At 40.0% G+C, this 17,872-nt stretch overlaps 1 protein-coding gene across 5 annotated transcripts in view; it reads left to right on the top strand.

Moving 5' to 3' along the window:
• Positions 1 to 17,289, top strand: part of NRBF2 (nuclear receptor binding factor 2) — a 33,500-nt gene extending 16,211 nt beyond the window's left edge. For 4 of the 5 annotated variants that reach the window (XM_025850195.2, XM_025850196.2, XM_073886207.1 and 1 more), the window contains 3 exons: positions 352 to 436; positions 4,591 to 4,631; positions 15,783 to 17,289. In XM_025850195.2, coding sequence (XP_025705980.1) covers positions 352 to 436; positions 4,591 to 4,631; positions 15,783 to 16,493 — 837 coding nt within the window. In that variant the 3' untranslated portion in view covers positions 16,494 to 17,289. The remainder of the gene's footprint in view (positions 1 to 351; positions 437 to 4,590; positions 4,632 to 15,782) is intronic. The other variant, XM_025850198.2, reaches the window with a different exon arrangement.
• The last annotated feature ends 583 nt before the right edge of the window (positions 17,290 to 17,872 follow it).

The following is a 17,872-nucleotide window of genomic DNA, read 5'->3' as shown; positions in this document are numbered from 1 at the left end:
GCTATCCATTAGATTTCTTACCGATATAGCTGTAATGGTTTGATGTGTGGGAAAAAAGGGCATCATTTATCTTGTCCAAAAAAAAAATTTTTTTTTAAAGATTTTATTTATTTATTTGACAGAGAGAGAGAGAGCACAAGTAGGCAGAGAGGCAGGCAGAGGGAGAGGGAGAAGCAGGCTTTCCACTGAGCAGAGAGCCCAACGTGGGGCTTGATCCCAGGACTCTGGGATCATGACCCGAGCTGAAGGCAGCCGCTTAACCGACTGAGCCACCCAGGCGCCCCCCAAAAAATTTTTTAAGTCATATCTTTTTATATAATTCAGAGGAATTTGGGAATGTTTTTCTTCTAGGCTCATCAACAGAGCAGACGAGCAGATCGTTTATTAGCTGCAGGGAAATACGAAGAGGCTATTTCTTGTCACAAAAAGGCTTCAGGTGAGTATTCTTCTAAAGAAATACTGAGTCTAAAACTGGAGGGCAGTTTCTTTTCTCCAGCCATCTCAACAATTTATTCAGAACGAAAGTCACAGTAGTAATGATGTGGTGTTGCCCTGCATATACAAGGTTGACACTACTGACCCACCAGAATATCGGTTTGGATTACTTTTCATGTGAGTATGTTGGATTTCGTAGTTCCTCCTAATCTAGTCTTCCTAAACCATGAAGGTTGCATATGCCATACTGGTAAATGACTGTGGACACAGCTTTCTGAATCCAAAGATTCCTAAAGGTAGAAGTGATTGCAAGAAGTCTACCACTTTATCTTAGTTGTTATGGAAAATGAATTTCAAATAGCCGTTTTGGGTTATGAAAGTAATAACTAAATTTTAACTGATTAGTTTTCACTGAATTTGTTTTCTGAGATGCTGGTAATACTCTTTGTTTAGCTTCTTTCTGAATATTTCATCTGTACGTTCATGCCTATGGTATCATGCTGATGATCGCTTTCTTTTAGATATGAAGTTTAGAATTAATGACTTCTTATCAAACAGTTATTTTATCCCAGTCAGTTGCAGTTTAGCATATGTTGAACTCAGAAATAGATTTTTGGGGTCTGTTTTGTAAAGACTGGTTTCTGTTGGCTGATTAACGAACCTAAAAACTTCGGGGAGGGAGTGTTTTACTCATGCTACATTCAAAATAGGCCACCTTTCTTAGAGCGAGGAAGACACTATTTTTTTTCCTTCTAGGCCACTGTAATGATTAAAACCATGTTGTTTCTTGGCAGAGTGTACCCTCCAGTGTTGCCTTAGTGCTGGAATACAGACCACATGGTGGATACTGGTTTGACTAAGTTCTTTTATGTCAGTGATTTTTGCCTACACGCCTGTGATTTTCAGAGAAAATTTCAAGTCTTATTTTTAAAAGAATTAGTTTTGCCACTGAAGTGTACCCCTTCAGCAGTAAGGCTGGGGGCCCAATATGTACCCTGTAAGTCTTTGTGAATTTTTATGGTGAGTTTCATGGAGACCTTTATACAAAATTAAACTTGGCAGCTAGTGCTCTTTAAATCTTTCATAAACCATATTTTGTTGTGAATCAAATTGTTAAATTTATAGTCACCTTACAGAAAAGACAATGTACTACACTATTTAAAAAAAAAACAAAAACAGTGTTGTGTAGGGCGCCTGGGTGGCTTTGGCAGTTAAGGGTCTGCCTTCAGCTCAGGTCATAATCCCAGGGTCTTGGGATCAAGCCCCTGCTCAGTGGGCAGCTTGTTTCTCCCTCTGCCTGCCACTACCCCTGCTTGTACTCCCTCTCTCTCTCTCTCTCTCTGTCAAATAAAGAAAATGTTTTAAAAAAAAATGTTGTGCATGAATGCCACTGAAATCATACCTTTGATTAAATAACCCACAGTGGTTGTGGTTACATGTATATAAAATATAATACAATGGAGTGACCAGCATATGTTGTGCATTGAGCAGTAGGAGATTGAGTATATAAAAGGGAGAAAGGTCTCCTTAATTCCTAACTTACATCCCTGTCTTTTTTTTTTTTTTAAAGATTTTATTTATTTATTTGAGAGAGAGAGCACAAGAGGGAGGAGGGTCAGAGGGAGAAGCAGGGAGCCCGATGTGGGACTCCGTCCTGGGACCCCAGGATCAGGACCTGAGCCGAAGGCAGACACTTAACCGACTGAGCCACCCAGATACCCTCTACATCCCTGTCTTTATTTGAGGAGTTAAGATTGATGTTGGGCTTTACACGCCCCTTCCTACTTTCTCAGTATCTGCAGTCTGCCACATTCTCAGGAGTAGAAAAGATAAAGGCAGCCTTTTGGATCCCATTAGCTCTAATGAGGGAGATAGAATTTAAGTGTGATTAGTTAATCCCACTGAGCTGATTTGATTTGGAGTTCAGACTTGGTTAAAAATAGCCTTGTGGGGCGCCTGAGTGGCTCAGTTGTTAAGTGTCTGCCTTCGGCTTAGGCCATGATTCTTGGGATCGATTCTTGGGATTGATGGAGTCCCGCAATGGGCCCCCTGCTCAGCGGGAAGGCTACTTCTCCCTCTCCAACTCCCCCTGCTTGTGTTCCCTCTCTCGCTGTGTCTCTCTCTGTCAAATAAATAAAATCTTTAAAAAAAAAAATAGCCTTGTGTTTTAGAGTGGAGTTGTGAATGTAATGCTAGTTTGAAAATTGGCGTGGTTAGGGGTGCCTGGTGGCTCAGTCGTTAGAATTCTTACTTGTAGTCTTACACAGTCCACTTCCCTAAGTTTTTTTCACAAATAGTGAAAAGAGCAAATTTATTTTATTTATGAGTACATATTTTTAAGATTTTTGTTTTTAAGTGATTTACACCAAACGTGGGGCTGAACTTAAAATCCTGCGATCCAAGAGTCACACACTACTGACTAAGCCAGCTAAGTACCCCTTAATACCCAAATTTTATTTTATTTTATTTTATTTTTTTATTTTTTATTTTATTTTTTTTTAAGATTTTATTTTTGACAGAGAGAAAGAGAGTGTACAAGCAGGAGAAGCAGCAGGCAGAGGGAGAGGGAGAAGCAGACTCCCTGCTTATTAGCAGGGAGCCTGACACGGGGCTCGATCCCAGGACCCCGGGATCATGACCCGAACCGAAGGCAGATGCTTAACCGACTGAGCCACCCAGGCGCCCCAAGACCCAAATTTTAAATTGAAGCAGGGGACATGGTTTAAGTGACAGTGTGACTCTTGTTTGATTCTTTTGTACTTGGGGACTCAGTGTCCTTGGGTATCCTCTGCTGTCATGTTAGGATTTCAAGGTTCTACAAGGGCAGTCCAGTTGGTTTAAGCCTGGTTTTATGAAACTGTTCCATTTGTTTATAAAGTGGATTTAAAGCAAACTATAGTTCACACAGGGACACAAATGTATGCAGACATAATAGGTAGTTTAGGGTAGTTCAGATTTACTATAGGAATAAAGGGCAAAAGTTGAGAAAAATTTTTGTATGGCTAGAGCAAAGGCTGTAGAACCAACTGTTTTCTGTTGGGGAGAGACCATCCAGTTAATCTGTATCTTAAAGACTATGATAGAACCTGGCAGACAACAAAATCATTTAAAATATTTGAATTAAGAAGACAGAAACATTGCCTTGTAGTATCTGCAAAAAGGCAAAAAGGAACTTAATGTAGGGATGAGAGACACTGAAAAGTTTATAGTAAGCAAGAAATAAAAAATGGAGACTGTGCGTGATCTATTATTATATTACTTGTCATTTATACCCTGTTTTGTTCCACAGTATATAAAAGGCCTTAGAGAGGAATATAGCAAAATATAAAATGTAATTAAAAATAAGCAGATGGGGAAGCCACAGAAAGATAAAATGAGGAGTGCCTGGAAGCATAGTTCACAAAGTGCACCATGAGTTCTTGCTTATTTGATAGGAGAACTTGGCTTTGAGCTTTCTAGAAGGTAGCTCAGAGAGGAAAATTAGGGATTTTTACAGTGACTTTTTAAATCCAAGTAAATTAAGTCACCCAGAAACTGATCCTAAGGTCAGAGAGAAATGTATTACTGATGATTAATGGTCTTCATAAAAGACATTATACTGTCCTCAGCAACTTGCTTACAATAAATAAGTCAACAGGTTCTTATGGCTCTTAACTACCTGATTCATGGTAGGTTGATGGGATAGCTCAGAAATAATTCAATAAAAGTTCTGTAGGAGGCTAAAATGATATAGTCCAGGTATTCATGTGGGTAAAAAGACACTAATCATCAGTCTCTTGATATTTTTGTGATCAAAATGAGTAGTAGGGTTTTGATAGGTTCCTGCTTAATTTTAATCCTTCCTGATCCTATATTTCTAATTAGGCCATCTTTACTTTCTTAATTATGAAATCTACAAGGATTTTGAAGAACAAACCCCTTCAAAATGGGGTAGAGAATATCTACAGTTGGTTACCACTGACTTCTTTCTTGGAGAAGTTAGGAATCCTGTCTTAAAATCCCCACCTTGTTTCTGTTCAGGAACAGGATAACTGTGTAGCAGAATTGCTTCTAAAACCAGTTCTTTTTGTCGTAGGAGTACTAAAACTCTTCCTTTGACCTGTTGATTACAAGATTATGACTGTCATATTAATGTGCCTTTTTTTTTTTAACCAGCATATCTTTCTGAAGCCATGAAGCTCACGCAGTCTGAGCAGGTGAGACAGTTTCTTAATATTTTTTGATAACGGTTAGAAGGATTTTCTTGTGGAGACTTGAACTGTGTATAAAATAAAGTATTGTGCCCCTCTCAAAGCACCATAGTCCAAAATACATAAGTTGGATAAGAGAAGAGTACTTCAGAAATTAAAACTCAGTGAACTGCTCTCAGTGTCCCAGACATGGCATGCAGAAACTTCTGTTTTTTCTTAGGTACTCCTAGATCTCAGATCACCAAATGTGTTCCTTAGAGACTTCTAGGGCCTTTCCTGAGCATTAACTCACAGAGAGTAAGCAGGTCTGGCCAATGGGAAACCAGTTGGCCTTCCCTTTGCATGCCAAAAATAATTTAAATCTGAACTTGTCTTTTTCCTGAACTCCTAAGCAGTTCTGGTACCTTTAAATTTTGTTTCACCAACGGTTTACATTTCTTCTGTGTTTGGGGAGGGCCTACCTAGTTTTTGAAAATACGTTTATCCAAAGATGATTTTCTGATTATAAAAGTGGCAGGGTACATAGGAGATATTCAGTAGTGTTTGTCTAATTGAATTAAGGAGATCCTTAGGGGATATCAGAGGGCAGGGAAAAAATATCGCTTCCTCAAACTGAACCAAGAGAACCTGAAAGTTACGTTCTATTCTGTGCTCTTCCCTTGGTATAGAACTGCTCATGTTAGCCACATAATACAAACATGCACTGAGCCTCCTGAACCACTGTTAATAAAAAGGGATTTTAGCTGGGGCGCCTGGGTGGCTCAGTTGGTTAATCTGACTTTTTTTTTTTTAAAGATTTTCTTTATTTGTCAGAGAGAGCACAAGCAGGGGGAGCGGCAAGCAGAGGGAGAAGCAGGCTCCCTTTTGAGCAAGGAGTGTGATATCAGGTAGGACTCGATCCCAGGACCCCAGAATCATGACCTGAGCCAAAGGCAGATGCTTAACCGACTGAGCCACCCAGGCATCCCTAAGCGTCTGACTCTTGATTTCAGCTCAGATCATGATCTCAGGGTCCTGGGATCAAGCCCTACCCTGGGCTCTGCACTCAGCCTGGAGTCTGCTTAGAGATTTTTCTCTCTCTTTCTCTCTAATAAATAAATATTTAAAAAAAGATCTTAACTAATTGTAGAATGAATATCTAAAGAGGAAAGTTTTCTAATTTTAAGCTTAGTACAAATGGCATTTCAGAGGGGTAGGGTTGTTCAAAAGAGTTCTTATTCAATATGTTGATTTGGAAAGGACTTCTGACTTTCTGAATGAATGGGGGTTTGTTTATGAATAAAAAAGTTAGCTTATCTAAGGTAGAAAGGCCCAGTTATTTTGTTTTTGCTTTTTTGTTTAAAAAATTTTAAAACATCATATCAGAATAGAATTCTGATTGAATCACATTGTCATTATTTTTTATTTTTTTAAAGATTTTATTTATTTATTTGACAGACACAGTGAGAACAAGAACACAAGTAGGGGGAGTGGGAGAGGGAGAAGCAGGCTTCCCGCTGAGCAAGGAGCCCAATGTAGGGCTCGATCCCAGGACCCTGGGATCATGACCTGAGCCGAAGGCAGACACTTAACGACTGAGCCACCCAGGTTGCCCCTATTATTATTTTTTAGACCATTGTTTTTCTCACTTAGAATTTTTTTAAAGCACCCAGTATGGTTAATAGAATGCCATAGCATTTTAAACAAAATATTAAAAGCTTTTTCCCCCCACACACTTCCCTGAGAATATGTTACTTTTACAAGTAGAAAATTGTTAACAGAAAGTTTCCACAAATACTCATTGACAAAAAACATGTTCAGCATAGAAAATGTGGAAAATACAGTTGAGTCTTGAACAACTTGAGGCTTACAAGTGCCAGCCTCCTAAATAGTCGAAAGTCTGCCTAAACTTCCCCCTCATCCAAAACTTAATTACTGATATTCTGTAGACCAGAAGCCTTAACAATAACATAAACAGTTGATTACACATACTGTGTATGTTGCATGATTATATACTGTATTCTTATATAACCATAAGCTAGAAAAAATAAATAAAATCAGAAGAAAGAGAAAATATGTTTAGCATACTGTCCTGTATTTGTCAACTCTATATAGGTTAAGGTTTCTGTTGTCTGTTTATGGGATGAATTGTCTGTTACTACTGACATCAGTACTGTAGATGTTACATGTGTTACTGACATGAGACATCAAAAATGAAAATGTGAAGAAAACTCATTTGCAGGTATAACAAACAATTCATGCACTGAAAGCAAAGAAGCAGCAATATGGTTGCTTTATGGTAGACTAGCCTAAACACTAATGTATGACTCATTCATTATAGAATGTTTATGTTGTATAGTATTACAGTCATATTCATAATACAGTGTTGGAAACATTGTTACATCTTAAAAAACACACCTGTGATGATAGACTAATACGTGGTTTCTCCCGTTTACGGGAGAGGCGTACCGAATGGTAATGTAATTCTTTGAAAGCAAGGTCATAAAACGGTAAGAAAACTTCATCATTATGCCCATGTAAAGGTAGACTGCTTCCACACAAGGCTTGCACACGGTGTCAGACACAATAAATGAATACTTCAGCGATGTTGAGGACGCAGAAACATTTCATACGGTTCTTGCAGCATAGTTACTAGATTTTCACATGAAGCTGCTCACACACAGGTAAGTTCATTAACTATATGGCATGATTTACTCTTCATTAAGTGGAAGGAGATCATAAGGTTTTTGCGTTATCATCATAAAGGTGTTTTTTTTTTCCTTTTTAAATAGGCATTTGTTCACAAATCTGGTTGACTGGGCTCAGCTGGGCAGTTATCAGTTGGGGTGGGGAGCTCTCGTGCAGTCAGATGGTGGTGGCTGATGATGTCATCTCCGAGGTGGCTTCTGTCTGGTGCTGGGCTAGGGAGACTTAGCTCGGCCTGAGACAGCTGGGGCTCCTCAGGTAGCATGGCATCGTTCTCCTCCTCCTCCTCCTCCTCTCTCTGGTCTCTGTGACCTGGCCACGTGGCAGTTAGGTTTCCCAGCATTGTCCCTTCTTCTGCATTGTTCCTTGAATTGACTACAAAAGCCCACCCAGGTTTGAGGGGAGGGGCATTAGACTCCATCCCTTGATAGGACTGTTCAAAAGTTTATAGACATGTTTTAAAACTACCACAGTGGGGCCGTACTGCCCTGGTTGGTCACACCTCAGCTTTGCCTTTTGGCTGTGTGACCTTGGGCATGTTCCTGAGTCTCTCTCTTCCTCAACTGCCATCCATTCATTCATTCATTCGTTTGTTTATTTTTAAGTTTGGTTGATAATTCAGTGTTACATGAGTTTCAGGTGCACAGCATAGTGATTTGACAATTCTGTGTATTATGCAATGGTGACCATAAGTATAGTTCCAATCTCTCACCATACAGTGTTTCTTCAATGACTGGATTCCCTGTGGTGTACTTCTCATCTTCATGACTTACTTACTTTATAATGGAAGTTTGTACCTCTTAATCCCTTCACCTATTTCGTCCATCAACCCATCCCTCTCCCCTGTGGCCACCACCAGTTCTCTGTATTTGAGTCTGTTTCTGTTTGTTCAGTTGCTTTTTAGATTCCGCATATAAGTAAAATCATATGGTATTTATCTTATCCCTGTTTTATTTGCGTAGTGTGAGACCCTCTAGGTCCATCCGTGCTGTCACAGGTGGTAAGATCGCATTCTTTTTAATGGCTGGATAATATTCTACTGTTCATATACACCACATCTTTTTTTATCTCTTCATCTCTCCATAGACACTTAAGTTGTTTCCATATCTGGGCTATTGTAAATAATGCTTCAGTGAACGTAGGGGTGCGGAGATCTTTTCCAGTTAGTGTTTTTGTTTTCTTTGGGTTAATACCTAGTAGTGGAATTACTGGGTTCTATGGTGGTTCTATTTTTAAATTTTTAAGGAACCACCATAGTGGCTGCACCAGTTTGCATTCCTGCCAGCTGTGAACGAGGGTTATTTTTTCTCCACATCTTCTCCAACACCTGCTGTGTCTTGTGTTGTTGATTTTAGCCATTTTGAGAGGTGTGAGGTGATACCTTATTGTGGTTTTCATTTGCATTTCCCTGATGGATAGTGATGTTGGGCATCTTTTTATGGGTCTTTTGGCCATGTGGATGTCTTTTTTGGAGAAATGTCCATTCGTGTCTTATGCCCATTTTTAAGTTGGATTTTTTTTTCATAAAGAGTTTTATGAATGCTTTATATATTTGGATATTAATCCCTTATTGGATTCATCATTTGTGAATACGTTCTCCCATATTGTAGGTTGTTGCCTCTTCATTTTGTTGATGGTTTCCTCCTTGTGCAAAAGCTTTATATTTTGATATAGTCCCATTTATTTTTGCTTTTGTTGTCCTTGCTTGAAGAGGCAGATCCAAAAAATAATCACTGAGACCAGTGTTAAACAACTTACTGCTTATGTTTTTTCCCAGGAATTTTAGGTTTCAGGTCTCACATTTAGGTCTTCAATTCATTTTGAGTTTATTTTTGTGAGTGGTGTAAGAAAGTGGTCCAGTTTCATTCTTTAGCATGTAGTGGGCCAGTTTTATTAAAGAGACTGTCTTTTCCCCATTGTATATTCCTGCCTCCTTTGTCATAGATTAGCTATATGTGCATTTATTTTTGTGATCTCTGTTCTGTTCTGTTTGATCGCTGTGTCTGTTTTTGTGCCATACCATACTGTTTTGATTACATAGGTTTGCAATATAGCTTGAAATCTGGAGTATAGTACCTCCAGCTTTGTTCTTTTTTTTTTTTTTTTAAGATTTTATTTTGTGAGAGAGGGAGAGAGCATGACTGGGGAAGGGGCAGAGAGAGAGGGAGAAGCAGACTCCTCACTGAGCAGGGATGTCCCCCACCAACTTGGGGCTCGATCCCAGGACCCTGAGATCATGACCTGAGCATGACCAGGCAGATGCTTAACCGACTGAGCCACCCAGGTGCCTCCAGCTTTGTTCTTTATCAAGATTGCTTTGGTTACTTGGGGTCTTTTGTGTTTCCATATAAATTTTAGGATTATTCTAGTTCTTTGAAAAATGTCATTGGTATTTTGATAGGGATTGCATTGAATCCGTAGATTGCTTTGGGTAATATGGACATTTTAATAGTATATCTTTCTATTTATTTGTGTCATCTTTAATTTTTTTTCATCCATGTCTTAGTTTTCAGACTTTAGGTCATTTTCACCTCTTTGATTATAAATTTATTTTTAGGTATTTTATTCTTTTTGATGTAATTATAGATGTGATTGTTTTCTTAATTTCTGCTACTTTGATACTAGTGTTTAGAAACATGATGGATTACTGTATATTTTGTATCCTGCAGCCTTACTGGAATCATTTATTCTCATACTTTTCTGGTGGCTTCTTAGGGGTTTTCTCTATATAGTATTCTGTCATCTGCAAATAGTGACAATTTTATTTCTTCCTTACCAATTTGGATACCTTTTATTTCTTTTTCTTATTGCTGGGGCTAGGACTTCAGTACTACATTGAATAAGTGGCAGGGGTTGATATCCTTATCTTGTTCCTGATCTAAAGAGGGAAAACTTTCAGCTTCTAACCATTGAGTATGATATTAGCTGTGGGTTTTTCATATATGGCCTTTATTATAAAAGTTGAGGCATCTTCCCTCTAAACCCATTTTGTTGAGAGCTTCTTTATCAGGAATAGATGTTGAATTTTGTCAAATGCTTTCTCTGCTTCTGTTGAGATGATTGTATGATTTTTATCTTTCATTTTGTTATCCTGGTATTATCTGGTTGATATATTTGCAGATATCAACAGTCCTTAGAGCCCTGAAATAAATCCCACTAGATTGTGGTGTGGTGGATGATCCTTTTAATGTGTTGTTGATTTGGTTTGCTAATACTTTGCTAAGTTTTGCTAATTTTTTTGCTAATACTTTGCTAATTTTTACATCTGTGTTCATCAGGAATATTAGTCTCTAATTTTCTTTTTTGTAGTGTCTTTGTCTGGTTTAGGTATCAGGATAATGCTGGCCTCACAGAATTTGGAAGCTTTCCTAGCTCTTTGATTTTGTTCAGAAGGATAGGTATTAACTCTTAAAAAAAAAAAAATGTTTGGTAGAATTCACCTGTGAAGTCATCTGGTCCTGGATTTTTGCTTGTTGGGAATTTTTGATTACAGATTCAGTTCAGTTACTAGTAATCAGTCTGTTACATTTTTCCATTTCTTCCTGATTCAGTTTTGGGAAGTTATATGTTTCTAAGAATTTATCCATTTCTTCTAGGTTGTCCAATATGTTGACATGTAAGTTTTTGTAGTAGTTTCTCATAATCCTTTGTATTTCTATGGTATTTGTTGTAACTTCTGTTTTCATTTCTGATTTTATATGTAGGTGTCCTCTTTTTGACGAGTGTTGAAGGTTTATCAATTTTGTTGTCTTTTCAGAAAACCAGCTCTTCGTTTTTTATCTTTTCTATTTTTTAAAGTCTCTATTTCACTTATTTCCACTCTGATCTTTATAATCTCCTTCCTTCTATTTACTTTGGGCTTTCTTCTTCCTTTCTAGTTCCTTTATCTGAAAGGTTAGATTGAGATTTCTCTTGTTTCTTGAGGTCGTCAGTATCACTATTAACTTCCCTTTTGCTTTTGCTGTGTCCCATAGTCTTTGAACTGTTGTGTTTTCATTGCTCCATGTCTTTTTTTGGAGTCCCCTTTGATTTTTCTTTTTGCTGACCTTGCTTAGTAGCATGTTTTAGCCTCCACGTGTTTGTGTTTTTTCCAGTTTTCTTCTTGTAGTTGATTTCTAGTTACATACTCTGGTGGTTAGAAAAGATGCTTGAAATGATTTCAGTCTTAAATTTATTGTGGCCTAACGTGATTTATCCTGGAGACTGTTTCATGTGCATTTGAGAAGAGTGTATATTCTGTTGTTTTTGGATGGATTTAAGACCATCTGGTCTAATTTGTCTTTCAAGGCCAGTGTTTCCTTATTAATTTTATGTCTGGATCCATCTTTTGGTGTAAGTGGGGTGTTAAAAGTTCCCTGTTACTCTGTTACTGTCAGTTTCTCCCTTTGGGTCTGTTAATATTTGCTTTATGTATTTAGGTATTATGTATTTAGGTTTATGTATTTATTTATGCTCCTATGTTGGCTGCGTAAATGTTTCCAGGTGTTTCCTTCTTGTTGGATTGATCCTTTATCATTGTGTAACGCCCTCCTTTGTCTCTTATTACTGCTTTTGTTTTACAGTGTATTTCTCCTGATATATTGCTACTGCAGCTTTTATTCTGTTCTGGTTGTGTGGAATATCTTTTTCCATTCCTCCGCTTTTAGTCCATGTGTCTTTAGGTTGGGAGTAAGTTTGTCGTAGGGAACATGTATGTAGGTCCTTTTTTTTGTAATCCATTCAACTACCCTACCTGTTTTGATTGGAGCATTTAGTCTGTTTACATTTAAAGTAATTATTGGTTGGTGTGTGTTTATTGCCATTTAAAACATTGTTTTTTTGTTGTTTTGCATTTCTTGTTCTTTTCTTCTATTGCTCTCTTCCCTTGTGATTTACCTTCTTGAGTGTTATCATTGGATTCCTTTCTGTGCATTCACTTTATCACCCCCACGCACACACGTTTTTATGTTTTTGACATCTGTTTTATACCTTTTTATTTAATGAGTCCCTTAACTAATTATAGTAGATTTTGTCGACTTTGGTCTTTTAACCCTCATACTAGCTTTATCCGTGGTTGGTCCACTTCCTTTTCTATGTTTTTCCTTGCTGGCGAGATTTTTTCTTTCATGTGTTTTATTTCTAGTTTTGGTCTTTTCCACTTTAATGCTTCTTGTAACCGGTTTAGTGGTGATGAGCTCCTTTAGCTTTTGTTTGTCTGGGACACTCTTTTATCTCTCCTTCAATTCAGAATGCTAGCCTTGCTGGGTATTTGTTGATTCCTTTCAGCACTTTGAGTATATAGTGCCGCTCCTGGCCTGCAGACCTTTTGCTTAGAATCCACCTGATTCTGGAAATGTGCAAATACTAGAATAAAACAGAACAAGCATCCCATACTGTTCAGTAACTGAACACAGTTACTCTTCTTTGGCAGAGGATTCAGTAACTGGATTGGATCATCTTTGTAACAACATCTAATTTTTAGGGTTCAGGATTCAATAACTGAACACATCTCTTTGGCAGAGGATTTACTGTAACATTCCCACCAGAGGCCTAGCCTTCCCCTCTTTTGTAACTGGCATCTTGCTGTGATGTGGATGGAATTGCATTAAACCTGTATAGCGATTTGGGAAGAATTGACACCTTTCGTATTCCAGGTTTTCGTGCGGCAGGTGACATCTGCCCCGGTTGAGCCTCCTCTGTGGCGGCTCCACAGAGGGCTGGCCTCGGAAGGTCAGGGGGCGTCCTGCTGAGGCCCCGCGGCTGCTCCCGTGCTTTCTTTGGGAGGAATGGGAGAGAGCCAGCCTTCTCCCTCCTCTCCCCGCTACGCCGCCAGGGGTTTCTGCCCTTGGCATGGGGACCCAGGGACTTGCAGGCATGCTTTGTGCAGACACGAGCACCGCCAGAGCATTTATCTTAAGAGGCCAGAGCCTTTCCGGCATTTAGGAGAGATCGTGTCAATGACCAGGGCCTTAGTTGGTCCTAAACAGAGTACCAGGCAAATAAAACATGTTCTCCATTTCCTTCCAGATACCGTAATTGGTATTATTTGTCAGGACTCTAGTATTGTTAGTGTGAATCAGGGTTGTGATGTTAGAAGACCTAACAAGACCTTAGGGGAAAAATAGATGATCACATTTTTGCACTGTCTTCCTCACGGTGGTGGTCAGAAAAACACACTTCCAGGCAGGAGTTTTGCACTTTCCTAAAATTTGTACCACGTGATCTGTGGTCAGCTCTCCTAGGATTTTTTTGGTCCCCCTCCTCCTTAGTGACACTTCTCCAGTCTGTGCTTCTACTCCAGAAACCGAGAATGAAATGTGTTGAAATTATGAAAACTTGTCTGTGATCTCTGTCCTCCAGCTGCATCCTGTACTTGGTTCAGTTGCAGAAGAAAGAGTAGCTGTGTTCAGTTATTGAATAGTATGGGATGCTTGTTCTTTTTCATTCTAGTATTTGAATATTTCACGTTGGTCTTTTTATGGGACTCATGTACGTTGGAAAAGTGTTTTCATTTCTGAAATTGCCAAACTGTTTCCCATGTTGCTCCTCCCAGTTGCCGCTGCAGTTCCGGTGATGGCGGATGGCGGACTTTACACTGCTGTTGATAGAACATGATCATTTTGATGGTGAAAATAAAATTGATTTAGGGATGCCTGGGTGGCTCAGTCAGTTAGGCGTCTGCCTTTGGCTCAGGTCATGATCCTGGGGTCCTGAGATCGAGCCCCGCATCGGGCTCCCTGCTCAGTGGGGAGCCTGCTTCTCCCTCTCCCTTGCTTGTGCTCTCTCACTCTCTCTGACAAAATCTTTAAAAAAAAAAACAAAGAAAATTGATTTATATAATTAATAACATCGCAATGTTATTTTATAGTTGAGGTTATATAGTTTTCATCTAAACCAGAGTGCAAAGATCTGTACAGAAATGATATAAAATAAAACCACCTGAAAAATTAGATGTTACAAAGGTGAGGAAGGAGATTTACCAAAAAAAAAACCCCCCACAAAAACCCATCTGATAACCCTGTGGGGATTCCCTTATATGTAACTAGTTGTTTTTCTCTTGCTGCTTTTAAGATTCACTTTATTTTTGATTTTTGACAGTTTAATTATAATATGTCTTGGTATGGATCTCTTTGGGTTAAGTTTGTTTGGGGCTTTTTTTGATTACTGGACCTGATGTCTGTTTTCTTCCTCATGTTAAGGAAGTTTTCAGCTATTTCTTTTTTGTTTTAAAATAAAAATTATTTTTGAAAAGCTCTATTCCTTTTTTTTTTTAATTTTAAGGGTAAAATTTAGTGATTCATCAGGTGCGTATAACACCCAGTGCTCATCACAACTGTCCTCCTTAATGCCCATCACCCAATTACCCCATCCCCCCACCCACCTCCCCTCCAGCAACCCTGTTTGTTTCCTAGAGTTTGGTATCTCTTATGGCTTGTCTCCCTGTTCTCATCATATTTTATTTTTCCTTTCCCCTATGTTCATCTGTTTTGTTTCTTAAATTCCACATATGAGTGAAATCATATGGTATTTGTCTTTCTCTGACTTACTTCGCTTAGCATAATACCCTCTAGTTCATCCATACCATTGCAGATGGCAAGATTTCATTCTTTTGATGGCTGAGTAGTATTCTGCTGTATATATATACCACATCTCTTTATCCGTTCATCTGTCAGTGGACATCTGGGCTCTTTCCATAGTTTGGCTATTGCAGTCGTTGTAATTATTTCATGTAAGTTTTCTTATTATGCTTTGTTGTCCCAGAGGTCTCTTAAATAACTATCCTCATCCAAAAAAATTTTTCTTTTGTTGTTGATTTTGGGTGATTTCTACCCTTTCAGATGGCTGATCTGTTCTTCTGTATCATCTAATCTGTTTATTCCCTGTAGTGTATTTTTTGGTTATTGTATTCTTCTGCTCTGCTTGGTACTTTCTTATTGTAGAGAGATTTTCTGTCTCTTTGTTGAAGATTTACGTTCCTCCATTCTTCTCCCAAGTTTGATGAGCATCTTTATGACCATTACTTTGAACTGTTTATGGGATAGATTGCTCATCTTTGTTTTATTTGTTTTTCTGAGGGTCTGTCTTGTTCTTTCATTTAGAATGTGTTCTTCTGTCTCCTTATTTTGACTAACTGCCTTTATTTCTGTCTGTTAGGGAGCTCACCTTCATCTCCTGGTCTTGACGGAGTGGCCTTATGTAGGAGATGTCCTGTGGGGCTCAGAGGTGCAGTCCTCCGTAATCCCCTTTGTGGCCTGCAGGGACCCTCTTTGTGGCGGGGCCATGACTGCTGTGGGTGGGAGTGGCCTCTGGCCCAGCTGAGACCTAATACTTGTTTTGAAAAAATTTGAGGCTCTGTTGAATAGCAAACATAGTATGTAAATTTTAAGTGTTATAAAGTTATTCAGAAAGGAGGATAGGATCTTGGGATTATATTCATTGGATATTACTAAAGAGACTTAAATGTTAAATGATCCCTTTCCTTCTGTGTAATAGGCTCATCTGTCACTGGAATTGCAAAGGGATAGCCACATGAAACAGCTCCTCCTCATCCAGGAGAGGTGGAAAAGGGCCAAGCGGGAGGAGAGACTGAAAGCCCAGCAGAGCACAGACAGGGAGGCGGCTGCCCAACTGCAGGCATCTCCCAAGCCCTCTTCTGAGGACGCCGAGGGCCAGAGTCCCCTTCTCTCTGAGAAATACAGCCCTTCCGCGGAGAAACATCTGCCTGAAATTCAGGGGGTCTTTGACAGGGACCCAGACACTCTCCTGTTTTTACTTCAGCAGAAGCGTGAGCCGGCAGAGCCGCGCATGGGAAGCAGAGCCCCCAAAGATGATAAGACAGTTATAGAGGAGCAGGCAACCAAGATTGCCGATTTGAAGAGGCATGTGGAATTCCTTGTGGCTGAGAATGAAAGATTAAGGAAAGAAAATAAACAGCTGAAGGCCGACAAGGCCAGACTTCTAAAAGGCGCAGTAGAGAAGGAGCTGGGTGTTGATGCTGACTTCGTAGAAAAGTCGGAGCTGTGGAGCTTGCCGCCGCCTCCCGAGACTGCCGAGGCCTCGTCCGGTTGGCAGAGCCTGGCCGCGAGCGCGGGGAGGGCCAAGGACATCCCCATACCCAGTCTCCCGCCCCTGGATTTCCCGTCTCCAGAACTTCCCCTTATGGAGCTCTCGGAGGATCTTCTGAAAGGATTTATGAATAATTGAAATGGAAGGCCAGACAAGAGCTGAGAAGACAAGACAAAATGATAGAGTAATACAGTTCATCCAGAAAAAAAAAAAAAAAAAAGGGAAAACCACACGGGGGGTGATAGCAGAGACGCGCCGTGGGGTGGGGGGGGCACGCGGGGCCGGGAAACGCTCACTGTGACGCGTCCCGTGTGCAAATGAGCACTGGCGCTGAGGACTCCAGACGGGGCAGACACCAGGCTCCCCGGGGGCTCCCTCTCTCCTGATACAAACCAAATGGCTACCTGGAATAACTTTTTCAAGCAACAGTTATTTTTCTTATCTTCAGGGTTAAAATGTATAAAAGTATGTTATGTATAATTAATCTATAATGCCATAAATGATAATGCAAAACCTAAAGAATACGGCGGCCTGAGGGGCCACCTTGTATTTGAAACATGCTTTCTATCATGCATTGACTCTATGCATTTTGTTATGCACATTTCATTTGTTGAATAAGGTGTGTAAGACACACCTTTCTAGATGAAACTCTGTGTGCCACACTTTGCACTACTCATGAGAACCTCAAGACTATCAAGAGAAATATTTAAATTTCCATTTTATGAAGAAAGGAACCAAATTGTTATGTTTGTTTGTTTTTTTTAAATTACCAGTTTACATAATTAATCAGGGTGCATTTTAAGTTCTGTTTTGTTTATTGTTTAAATGTATCATTTGAAAGTACTAAGGACATATCCTTTACTGATGCATGAGTGGAAGTGATGGTAGTTGGCATTGTTTGATTGTAAGAAGTCAATAAAGTAATTGTGTTTTATACCTTTGTTGAATGTGGTTGGCAGTTGATAAGCAGGTTTTGGGTGGCTCCTCTGTTGTCAGTTCTGCATATGCCCTTGAAGAGATTCAGCCAGATGATTCCTTGTGTTTGTTAAAGACGTGCTTCAGGGCTTCAGGGCGTGTGTCCCTTTCCCCTACGACAGAGGGGGGTGGACAGGGAGCTCCTGAGGTTCAAGTGTGCCCCCTCTTCTTGCCCCGCCACACGGACAGTGCGCAGGCAGGGGGTGGCTGTACCCCGGCCCCCCCCCCCCCCAGCTCGGCCTCAGACATTCCCGGAGGGAGGGAGAGGAGGACGACGTGAGCGCAGCCCGCGGCTACAGGCCATGGGGTGTGTTTAAAGCCTAGACTGTGTTCACTGTGTGGAATTGTGGGACTGCCAGACAGATGCCGGACCCCACACTGCCTCAGAGACCGACCTCAGGGACAGTGGGGCCGAGGGGTAGGACTGGGCTCATGTTCGGCGATGAAACTGGCAGGAGGAGCATGAGATGGAAGTGAGCTTGTGGAGGCCACGTTTTTTTCATGTCTCATCTTGCTGTGGGTGAAACCAAAAATAAACTAGC

The sequence above is a fragment of the Callorhinus ursinus genome, unplaced genomic scaffold, assembly GCF_003265705.2.
Source record: "Callorhinus ursinus isolate GAN/ISIS: 27379988/994484 unplaced genomic scaffold, GSC_fseal_2.0 scaffold69, whole genome shotgun sequence".
Lineage (NCBI taxonomy): Eukaryota > Metazoa > Chordata > Mammalia > Carnivora > Otariidae > Callorhinus > Callorhinus ursinus.
The sequence above is the reverse complement of the archived record's forward strand: the minus strand, read 5'-3'. Positions and strand labels throughout refer to the sequence as shown.